The 11,958-nt window shown below is 40.7% G+C and overlaps 2 protein-coding genes across 2 annotated transcripts; both read left to right on the forward strand.

Annotated features, from left to right (window-relative positions):
* Positions 1-1,193: 1,193 nt before the first annotated feature.
* Positions 1,194-6,253, forward strand: LOC119917544 (elongation factor 1-alpha, somatic form). The gene is made up of 8 exons (XM_038737915.1): positions 1,194-1,331; positions 2,675-2,851; positions 2,985-3,164; positions 3,340-3,636; positions 4,107-4,257; positions 4,465-4,721; positions 5,060-5,294; positions 5,438-6,253. Exons 2-8 carry the CDS (start codon positions 2,708-2,710, stop codon positions 5,560-5,562), a joined length of 1,389 nt encoding a protein of 462 aa, XP_038593843.1. The 5' UTR covers positions 1,194-1,331; positions 2,675-2,707; the 3' UTR covers positions 5,563-6,253.
* Positions 6,254-6,649: 396 nt separating this feature from the next.
* cgas (cyclic GMP-AMP synthase) lies at positions 6,650-9,756 on the forward strand. Its single transcript, XM_038737916.1, has 5 exons — positions 6,650-7,594; positions 7,798-8,008; positions 8,315-8,572; positions 8,822-8,921; positions 9,068-9,756. The coding sequence occupies exons 1-5, from the start codon at positions 6,668-6,670 to the stop codon at positions 9,399-9,401; spliced, it is 1,830 nt and encodes a 609-aa protein (XP_038593844.1). The 5' UTR covers positions 6,650-6,667; the 3' UTR covers positions 9,402-9,756.
* Positions 9,757-11,958: the final 2,202 nt, after the last annotated feature.

Consider the following 11,958-nt stretch of genomic DNA (forward strand, 5'->3'; position numbering starts at 1 on the left):
ACTCCCTAGCTGCACAATGAAAGTGTAACACTGTTTTCTCGTATAGTTAACTAAATCTGTAGTACTGGGTAGACGTGGGTAAAATAAGAGCATGGGGACAACTTCTTCAGGATAACTGCGTCCACTTGTTTAATAATCCATCACCATCCCGAGACCGCGGAACGTTCAACAACCACAGTGACAGATCGCTTCCTCCTCATATCACTCCGCCAAGGTGCACCATGTAATATAGTTCCTATTTAAGCTTAGAAACAGAATACAACAAATGTAGTTAACATTAATTAAATGACAACTTATTTCAGTAAATGAGGTTGATCTATAAAATAAATCTTAAAAATAAATCTCATCTTACAAAAGGATGAAAGTCCTTTGCTTTAGAATTTGCAGTAGGCTAGCCTATAGTTTCATACTTTTCATAATACAGAATCCCTATAAAATGTGTCATAGGATTATTAAAGGCAAAAAATATGATAACATAATTTGATAGCTTTTCTTTACTTGGATAACTGCCTCCCTGCTATTTAATAGCAGCCCTGCATTATGTGATAATTAGTCAGTTAAGGGCATTGGGGTAAATTGGATACAACTAGGGAGTTGGTCGCTGCATTTTTCCCCCACCCATCTTCACTATTTCACATAACCAACACCATCTCTGAAACAAAGATGAAACCAAAACTTCTATTCCAAAAACTACTAGGTATCTCTGTCGTGACCCACCTCCACTACTGGATATAATTCTGCAGCTTGTATAGCGATTTATTTCCCCTCGTATACTAATGTAGATAAAACATCCTACGTCAAAACCACGAGTCATAAGGGTAATTACATGTTGCCCATCCACTCCTTGTTTAGGCTTTGTATGTAACTTAGGAAAACGTCTCCAGTTTTAAAATTATCAGACATACATCCCTACCTAGACAAAAATAGTGCCACAAATGAATGACAAACTAACTTGAAGCTCACAAGGGCGCTAAAATAAAACTCCACACAAACCGCAAGTTCACGCCAGTCTATGAAATGTGTGACAAGTCTTGGCAATGTGCGTCGGTAAGTTTATACGGAGTGACTGAACTCATGCGGAGGTTTCGTCTTCTCTATTTTGTGAGGGATGACAATAGAGCCCGACGGGTCGTGTCCGATAATGGATGCTTCGCCCATGTTGTCCTCTGATAAACTCGTTTACGTTAACTTCTCCTGGTCCCTCGTTGTGATGCTGCACAGCAGCGGGTGCGCGCAATTACGCAACACCCCCTCCTGTCCTGCGCGCTATAACCGGATCAGCGTTTCTCCTCTCCGGTCCTGCACCCAGCCTAACACCGGTCATCTCTCAGGTAGGCTACGACATAGTTCATGAAATTATGCATTGGGGGTTTCGTTTTGGATTCTATTAGGAAAATGAATGAGCGCCTTTTTTGCGGCTCTGTCTCTAGGCCAGTGTTTTGGGAATATTGTTGTGATGCAGAAAAGAGGGCAGGCGGCTGGTAGTTAATACGCATCCAGGCGTCGGTAAGCGGGCAGATGATATAACATGGCGGAGGGTTAACATTTCCATTAAATCCCTCAGACATTAGATTTAACGTTATCGCGGGAGCGTTGTCCGCTGTTTTATCATCTTTTGCACTTTAAAGCGCACTGCGGCAGCTGTGATGACGTTATATATGAGAGATGAGTTAAAGACGCGCATGTTGTCTGTCCTGGCACCGAGTTCACCTGAACAAGTCTGGCCAAGATCATGTGGGGATTCATGTTACAGTTGGATTAAAGCTACTGGGCTTTTCTACCTGGTGGGTAGAAAACAGATGAAACAAATCCTCACTCACTTGGATAATTTAAAAGAACAGGCCTACTTCGTAGTGCATGTGTAGAATTTTATATTCAAGGTTAACGCTCCTGCAGAGTTAACAACAGTGTGTACTCTCCTCTGCAATAACCTGTGTGCGGTGCACTGCAGTGTCTGACAAATGGCTGCTACACTATCACTGGATCGGACCTGACAAAATGGTGGATTCTGGCTTGGAATGAAGCTGCAGTAAGTCTGTGGCTGTGGAAAGAGGAGTCTTGTTGTTGTTGTGATATGTCAGTGCACAGCAGAGTGGGGCAGCCAGAGCAGGAGTGTGGATGGATGGAGGAATAGAGAGTGGGAGGGGCAGAGGGTTTTGTGCTTGGCGCAGTTCAGTGGCCAGTGATACCATTTCTAATCTGAGATACACAGTTTAAGAAAACATCTATTGCTATTCAAGTGTCAACTGTTTGTGACCTCAGTATAACATCCTGATGCGAACAGACAATACAGTCTGTTTCTTGATGGGCTGGTGTACTAAAGAAAATGGATTCATGTCCCTTTCTTTGTGTGCAGCATTTCAATTTCTTTCTGCGCCAGTCACTTGGGGAGGCATTAGCACTCTACTAGTGTTTTTATCTCTGCGCTGCAATACATTTGCTGAATCTCTGATTGTGTGATCTTGTAAAGCCCATTTAATCCGACCATGTTGTAACCAAATGCTATGGCCTCTATGGCAGTTACAAGCAATCAATAGTTTTTCCATCCTTAAAGAATATTTCACTGCTCACACAAAACCTTTTTAATATCCATCAATCACAAAAGCTAGTGCATGAAAGGTTTCTGTACCATTTGTATACTGTACTAACTGTAATTTAACGCTGGTTTTGACAGACTGTCCCGTGACTTCAGCCAGCTCCAGTCACCATGGGTAAGGAGAAACTCCACATCAACATAGTCGTGATCGGCCATGTGGACTCCGGGAAGTCCACTACCACGGGCCACCTGATCTACAAGTGTGGGGGCATCGACAAGAGAACCATCGAGAAGTTTGAAAAGGAAGCTGCTGAGGTAAGAAGTTGCGGGCAAGCAAAAGACGCCTTCAAGTAATGTCTTTCCTCAAGATCAGGACCCCGCATCTCTGACGATAAGATAAAAACTATACCAACTATGAACAAATTAATATCTGTTACTTGTTTCTCAGATGGGGAAGGGGTCGTTCAAGTACGCCTGGGTGCTGGACAAGCTGAAGGCAGAAAGGGAGCGCGGCATTACCATTGACATTTCACTGTGGAAATTTGAAACCAGCAAGTACTATGTGACCATCATCGATGCCCCGGGTCATAGGGACTTCATCAAGAACATGATCACTGGGACCTCGCAGGTCTGTAACATGAGCCGTTCTGTGTCCATTTGTATGCCTCTGTGCTTTTAGAGAGAGAACCAGTGTTACATTTGCTTTTTGACTCACCATGACGTCTTCTACTAAATGAATGAGTGCAATGGTCAAAGCCGCCGTAGATCTATCAATACTAATGTTTTACCTACTGCGTCTTCAGGCAGATTGTGCTGTGCTGATTGTGGCAGCTGGCGTGGGAGAGTTCGAGGCAGGTATTTCCAAGAACGGACAGACCCGTGAGCATGCCCTCCTAGCCTACACTCTGGGAGTAAAGCAGCTCATTGTGGGAATCAACAAGATGGACTCCACCGAGCCAAACTATAGCCAGAAGCGTTATGAGGAAATTGTGAAGGAAGTGAGCACCTACATCAAGAAGATTGGCTACAATCCAGACACTGTTGCCTTTGTACCCATTTCAGGCTGGAATGGAGACAACATGCTTGAGCCCAGCCCCAATGTAAGTAAAACACATAGATTTGTAATGCGAATGTTATAGGAATTAATAAGATGTTTGTGCCAGGAGTTCCACCATGAACCAGGTTAACCAGTTAATCAGAGCAGCTAAAGACTGTGAATAGCCCTTTTCCCTAGCAATTACCATAGGAGTGCCCTTGTGCAAGTTATTCAAAGCAGCTCGATTTAACTATTGCCCAACATGTGGCAGCTACAGGACAATGTAAATGCAGTAGCACATGTATCACAAGTGCTTTTATTTGCTTATATGTTTCAATGATCACAGTCTCATTTTAATAAATAATATATGGAGCTGATGGAGCTATTTAGGCAACATTAGTTACCTAAAAACATACAGCAGCTAAAAAACAATCCAACAAGTTGTTCTGTTTTACTATGACCGTAAGGCTTAAAAACTCTTAACTGACAATAACTATAAAAGATGTATAATGTGGGACATTATCTTCTCTCTAGATGACATGGTTTAAGGGGTGGAAGATCACTAGGAAAGAAGGCAATGCATCAGGGACCACACTTCTGGAGGCTCTAGATGCCATCCAGTCCCCCAGCCGTCCAACAGACAAACCTCTACGTCTGCCCCTGCAGGATGTCTACAAGATAGGAGGCATGTAGTGCTGCCAAAAATAAAATATAAATGCTGTGGGAATAGGGGGTAGTGTGGTACTGTAAAATAGACTCTTGAAAAATGGCATATGAAACACCTCTTGGTCAGTCAGATTTTTGCATTTTATTGCCAGTATAGGTCTAAAATACTTTTATGTTCACTTCACTGTCATTTATTGAATGTTCTCTGTGATTAACAAATTCCCAGGTATTGGAACAGTGCCTGTAGGCCGTGTGGAAACGGGCATACTAAAGCCTGGAATGGTGGTGACATTTGCCCCTGTCAATGTGACTACTGAGGTGAAGTCTGTGGAGATGCACCATGAGGCGCTGACTGAGGCCCTCCCTGGCGACAATGTGGGCTTTAACGTCAAGAATGTGTCGGTCAAGGACGTTCGCCGTGGGAATGTGGCTGGTGATAGCAAGAACGACCCACCGCAGGAAGCTGCCAACTTCACTGCTCAGGTAGTCATTGCGAGGGATCCATTTATAGAAATGAAACATAAGCATGCATTAACACAGTCAAATCTATTTATAGTTTTAAGAAATATTTGTTAGAAAATCTATTTTCACGCTTCTCACAAAAAAAACTCTGATTCTCACTTTAGCCCCAACAGATTGTCACGCTTCAAGATCATCAAATTTCCTGACACACACAGCGAGTGTTGATTTGTTTGGTTCAAACTGACACAGAGGGACTACAGCAATGATCACTGAACTAAATCACTAAATCTTTGCAGTAAACTTTGACATAAATAACATTTCTATTAATAAGCTATCTATGTTGTCTTTTTGCTTTGTAGGTGATCATCCTTAACCACCCAGGCCAGATCAGTGCTGGTTATGCTCCTGTGCTGGACTGTCACACTGCTCACATCGCCTGCAAGTTTGCAGAGCTCAAGGAAAAGATTGATCGCCGCTCTGGCAAGAAGCTCGAGGACAACCCCAAATCCCTCAAGTCTGGAGATGCTGCCATTGTGGATATGATTCCTGGCAAGCCAATGTGTGTTGAGAGCTTCTCTGAGTACCCTCCACTTGGTAAGTGTAGAAGATCATCTGAATTTCAATAGCTTCGCCCACACACTTTCCCACCCATCAAAGACATTTGTGACTCCACTGTAAGTCATACGAGATGAAACCATCACCTAAAATATTTATCTTTACTCCTCTTCACTTTGCAGGTCGTTTTGCGGTGCGTGACATGCGTCAGACTGTAGCTGTCGGCGTGATTAAAGGCGTGGAGAAGAAGGTCTCCACCACTGGTAAAGTTACCAAGTCCGCCCAGAAGGCCCAGAGGAACAAATGAATGTTGTGCTACTCTGCCGACCCTAAGGTCACCCAGGGCAGGACATCAGTCATCCAACTTCATCCTACAATTGGCTGCTTCAACTTAATAATCAAAGACTGGTTAATCATCACAATGCATCGCAAAAGCATTCGAAGGAAAGAACAACATTCAGATCTTTAGTCCTTGAGTCGACTCCTGACTCCATTTCAGTGGTTAGATTACCATTACGTACAATATTATGTGAAGCAGGTAGTTTTAAATGTGCACAGTTGATCTAATTCATGACAATACCTTTCTGTGATATTGATAGAGACATTGAGCAATTAGAGGTACTGAAATGTATCACCTCTGTGGAGTGCAGGTACTGGTCACTTTACATGGTATATGTTGTCTTGCTTTTAGTGTTTGTTTGCAACTACACGGTGCTCTGTAGGAGCCTGTGGCAAGAACTATGTTCTTCTGAGTAGTAGATTAGTAGAGCTTAGTGATTTGTTGTGTTTAAGCTTTAAAAAGCACTTAGATCAAATGGTCCAAATGTGTCCTTCCTGAGGGACTCCGAGTAGACCACCTGTTGATTATTAAAGCACTTTGATTGGCATTTTGCTAACTTTGCACTTGCACTGGAGAAACTTAAATTGGCATAAGCTACTGCACCTTACTGTAAGATGGCATGAGCCTCTTTGCAACATTAAACATGTTTCAACCAAAATATTGGGCTGTGATGTTAAATCATTTTCAAGTGTGCCACAAAGAGGAGACTGGGCAACATGTGCCTTAAACTTTGCAATCTTATAAGACAAGTCAGACAAAAATCAGAGCATCCTTACAATACACACTTCTGTCCACAAGATGTAGCTGTCTATGTAGGAATAAAACAGGAATTGATTGTCAATGATTTTCAAACTAATTGTAAGAAGATCATAGGAACAATATTTTCCAGGAAAACTCAGTTCTTTAATCTATCATGGCACACACAATGTCTGAATAGCAGTTTACCTCAAATGTTCAAACATCTAAAAGGGCAATCTGCCAAGCAGATGAGGGGTGTGTTCTCATACCATTACCGGAAACACTTTTGAGTATATAACTGGCTGAGCAGTTTCATTCCATTTATTGCACGATCATGACTGGTAGAGGGAGACAACGCAAGGCAAAGAGTCCTGACACTAAATGTGGCAAGACTAAAACTAGACCGGAGGAAATTAAACAAGAACTTCTGCCCAGATGTCCAAGGAAAAACTTTAAAGAAGAGATGCAGAATGGCATGACAAAGGAACAGAAACCAAATGAGCAGAAAAGAGCAAACCACACTGAAGAGACACCATCTGTACAGAGCACACGGAAAGACAAGACCACAAAACATTTCACAGAAGCTCCAATAGAAGGTACTAAAGCCAAAACCTGTGCTAGCAGGACCAAAACCACAGAAGAGGAGATAAAGACGCAGACACCAAACGATACCACAAAGGATTCTCTAAAGACCACAAAAGCAAAAAAATGTGGTGGGAAGGCCAAATCGGCAGAACAATTTTCAGAGGAGATGACACAGATGCAGCTAAAGACACCGAAGGACACCACAAAGGCTTCTATAAAGACCACAAAAGCAAAAGCATGTGGTGGGAAGGCCAAATCGCCAGAACAATTTTCAGAGGAGATGACAAAGATGCAGCTAAAGACACCGAAGGACACCACAAAGGCTTCTATAAAGACCACAAAAGCAAAAGCATGTGCTGGCAAAGCTAGCACAGCGGCTGGCAAAGAAGCTCTACATTGCTTCAAAGAGGAGACAACCAAGTTGAATCCAGAAACATGTAAGGACACCACAAAGACTTGTGTACCCCAAGACATGTGTAAAGACAAAGCTGCAGTGGACTCTCTCCTCCATGCAACTCTTGAAACATTGAAGATTAAGAAGAATGAAAAAGCAGATGCAGCAGAAGTCATCAACAAAATAATAACAAATATCGTCATGCATTTGAAACAGAACACTCAGTGCTTTAAAGAAGTAGAAGAGCCGCTACATACTGGAAGCTACTATGAAAATCTGAAGGTAAGTCACTTTATTCCGAGTTCCTTCAAACAAGTAGAGGGTTCCATCACTTCTTGAGGACAAAGTTAGTGGTCAATACATGATGCGTGGCACTCAGATTAGCAGAACTGTACTGTACTGTGTGTCATATTTGGTATAGTACTCTCAACAGTTATGTTATTGTATAATTGGTGTATTACACAGTGATGATTTTGTCTATACAGATTTCTAATCCTGATGAATTTGATGTCATGCTGCCCGTTCCTGTTAACCGAGTGGACATTCAACCATTTGGAGATGATGGAGCCTTTTACAGTGTGGCATTAAAACGTGGCAGCTCTCTGCAAAAATTTCAAGAGGACAGCACTTTGTCCGCCAGTATGATGCTCAAGGAGTTCAGGGAAGAAGTGAAGAAAAGTGTCAAGACATTTACAGGTGAGTGCCAAAATGAGGACGTTTTAATTGTTGGGGAATGGGCAGAGTTGGTCAAATGCAGTTTGGAAACCAGTCACTGTAGCTGGCAGGGACAAAATGCCCTTCCCTGTGATCAAAGTAGCAACAGCAATGCTCTAAAGTCATTTTCTGTCTGTACACTAACTTGACCCTTTTGTCTTAAAGGGGAAAATGTCAGTGTTCAATGAAAACATCCAAAAATCTTAAAGAAAATGACGGATATATTAATATTGTACAAACAATACGTATAGAGAACATTTAGATTCTGTTTCTTGTTTGTTCTTTTAGAATGGGAGGTGGAAAAAAAGAAAAAAGGCTGCCCTGCAGTGACCCTGAGCACAAAACTACAATCAGTCACCATTTCACTGGATGTTGTTCTCTGTCTCGTGGTTAAATCGAGCTGGCCATCATTCACCAAAGACGGCCTTAAAATAGAGGGCTGGCTGGGACGTAAAGTAAAGCAGGAACACAAGCGAAAGCCATATTATCTTGTCCCAAAATATGAAGGCAGAGGAACAGTGGAAAATGATGGGGTCCCTGCTAAGAGTAAGTACCTTCTCTCAATTGGTGAACCAAAATCAGATTGTGATTTAAAGAAATCATCAACAGGCTGTTTTACACACTAAATAAAACATGTCAAGGAGTACAAACCACATTTATTGTGTCAGCAATTTCACATCTTCAAGTTACATAAACCCTTTTTGGGGGCTTTCACATGAGCTGTTTCACGAATTACTAGAAAAAAGGGAAGCTTCAAATTCCCTGTCCTTTGTTTGTGTCTTCTATAACACGCAGATAGTTGGCGGGTTTCATTCTCTCATATTGAGAAGGCCATACTGAAGAATCATGGATCGGAGAAGACATGCTGCGAAAGAGGCGGAGAACGCTGCTGCAGGTTAGATTTCAACAAGTGTGTTCCAAACAAAGTATTGATTTTCTTTTATCAATGTCATCTAATTTTCATCACACAGAAAATAGAAAGAAATGTAACTAAAATGTTCTGAATATAACTATTGTCTGTTCCTTTCTCTTTACATACAGGAAGGACTGTTTGAAGCTCCTAAAGCACCTTCTGAGTCTGCTGAAGGAAAAAGACTCTTCATTTGACAAGTTCTGCTCCTACCACGCCAAGACAACGCTCTTACATGCCTGCTGCTCTAGAAATAAAGACAGTGATTGGAGGGCCTCAAGTCTTAGTCACTGTTTTCAGCTGCTCCTGCAGGACTTTGTAGCCTCCCTAAAAGATCGTGTCCTCCCCAACTTCTTCATACCATCTCAGAACCTGCTCTCCGGTTGTAGCCAGACGAGATGCAATAACCTGGCTCGTTGTATCAGGGAGGAAGGTGACAACGGCTTTCCCATTTTCAGTGTGTGAAGTGTTTGTCATGACTATTGGTGTTTGAAACATCCTTTAAGTAAAAATTGGGCAACTAAAGCCAGAGTAATCTTTCAAGGAATTAAAGTATAATAACAATGGCATTCATGTGTAATGTTTTCATTCCTGTGCGTACTAAATTTATTCTCTCTTATTTCTTCTCATTTATTGTTTATTTAAATACGTTGCAACATCACAGAGAGAAATGCTACATTTAAGTCAAAGAAAAAAATAAAAAGACAATGAATATGTCATTTAGTAACCTTATTAGTAATCTTAAATGATAAATGAATAACTTCATGTTAAAAATTCTATTTATGTATTTGCATTTTATCTCATTCTAAATGTAACACTAATAAAGTCAATTAATCAATTCATTAAATGCCTCTATTTCTTTATTCATAATAACTGAACAGCCCTGTGATGGACTTGCGACCTGTTCAGGGTCTACTGGATAATGGATTGATGGTCTATAATTGTTCCTGTGCCACACTCAACTCATTAGGAAATACTACAAAATGACACTCCCCCCCAACAGCTTTAAATAATATGTATTCAAAAGCATTAAATGGATCCAATTGCGCTCAGGTTATAGTAGAGAATGTACAACATTTCAACTTCTGTCCAAGTCTGAAAAAAAAAGGACCTTCTACTGGAGGAATGGGCTAGAGTATGACACATTGTCATACATAGTGATGTAATGAAGCATGCATTATTGATTGACCTGATTCCTTTATTTGGAAGCATAATTTCACGACTTTTGCTTTACTACACATACAACCAATACCACAGCCAAACATCTATTGTCATGAGTTAGTCAGTGTTACCCTGTAGTATCACAAATGCCAAATTACACTGAACAAAACTATAAACACTTTTGTTTTTGCCCCCATTCATCATGAGCTGAACTCAAAGATCTAAGATTTTAAGTACACAAAAGGCCTTTTTCTCTCAATTATTGTTCACAAATCTTGTCAAAATCTGCATTAGGGAGCACTTCTCCTTTGCCAAAATATTCCATCCTTTTATTGTAGGAAGTCTATTGTTAGATCTGCCCTTTTTCCTTCAGTTCATCAAGTCAACACAAAAGACTCATCTTGGTATGATATGTGCATGGCATCTTACCTGAGGCTGAGGTAATGGGTATCCATTCACATCACAGAAGACCGCCAGCCCAATCTGTTTAATTTGGAAATATGAAAAGAAACATGACAGTCCAGCTTATAGTAGTATCTCTTCATTTCAGTGGAGAAAGGAAAACACGTAAAAGACTCTAACTGGTGGAAACTTCTTCTATTTATTTTGACTTGGTTACAAAAAAATCAACCTACATGACTTCAATTACATTTGATCTTTTGCCTGCTATGCAACAAAGCAGTAAAAAAAACTGGTAATAGATTTCTTACAATGCAAGTTCCAAGTAGAGTGAGCTGATTTTCATATTGTGTGGAAATTAATGGAAACCAATGGTTGCCTGGAGGCTACGCAATGCACATTCAGGCTAAATCAAAGCTTCAGAAAAAAATGAACAGTAATGTTATTCTTTTTAAATGATTTGTAGTAAATGGGCTAAAAACACTGAAAATGAACCCAACAAAATGTGTCTAGTTGTTAAGACATAACAATCAGCTTAAGTATTAAGCCTAATCACCACATCATCATCAGAACTACTGTGATATTTATTAAGATCTGGATAAACAGGGAGATTCAAAAGAATTTTGGTGCCTTTAAAGTCCTCCTAAAAACAAATGAATTATAACTATAGTGAAAGTATTTATTAAGACAACCACCCCCAAAATAAGTTCACATGGCAATAATTGTTATGTCCGCTTAAATTTCCACAAGGTTAATCCAACAACCTCAGAAAAGGTATTTCTTCTAAAGCCTGCATAGTCCAAATGATTTCCCAAAAAGGAATACACCTCCCCTCATAATGCAAAAATACAACCACCCCACCTCCTTTGCTAACTTTTGTTTTCCTCTAAGACTCCGTCTCAGAAGTGCTCCACATTCTTTCAATGCCATTCAGACATACGCCCCTCTGCATTGAGCTGTCAAAGTCAAACATACCAAAGATGACATGCCCTGCCTCAGTACACAGGAAAAGGAATTTACTAAGAATAGAAGGGCGGCTGTGGCTTAGGAGGTAGAGCGGGTTGGCCGTTAATCGGAAGGTCGGCGGTTCAATCCCTGGCTCTCCCTGGTTGCGTGTCGTGGGGCAAGATACTGAACCCGTATGAGTGTGAATGCTAGTTTCCGTTTGAGCACTTAGGCTCAGTGTGTATGACTGGTGAATGCGATGTAGTGTAAAAGCGCTTTGAGTGGTCGAAAAAGACTAGAACATTTGCATTTACAAGAATGTGGTAATTTTGAAATAAAACTGTGAAATTCTTATGGGAATAAATAAATTTTTGTTATTAAAGAACAAACTTTGTTTGCCTTTTCCAAGTTTTCATGATAATAATAAATAACTATTGCCATTTTACAGACAAATTTACCCCTGATTATGGGGTATTACGAAATAATATAAAATATTCAGTGATACGAAACTCTGCTA

Source organism: Micropterus salmoides, unplaced genomic scaffold (assembly GCF_014851395.1).
Source record: "Micropterus salmoides isolate LMB-PRFRI ecotype aquatic unplaced genomic scaffold, ASM1485139v1 Ms_hic_scaffold_22, whole genome shotgun sequence".
NCBI classification, from domain to species: Eukaryota; Metazoa; Chordata; class Actinopteri; order Centrarchiformes; family Centrarchidae; genus Micropterus; species Micropterus salmoides.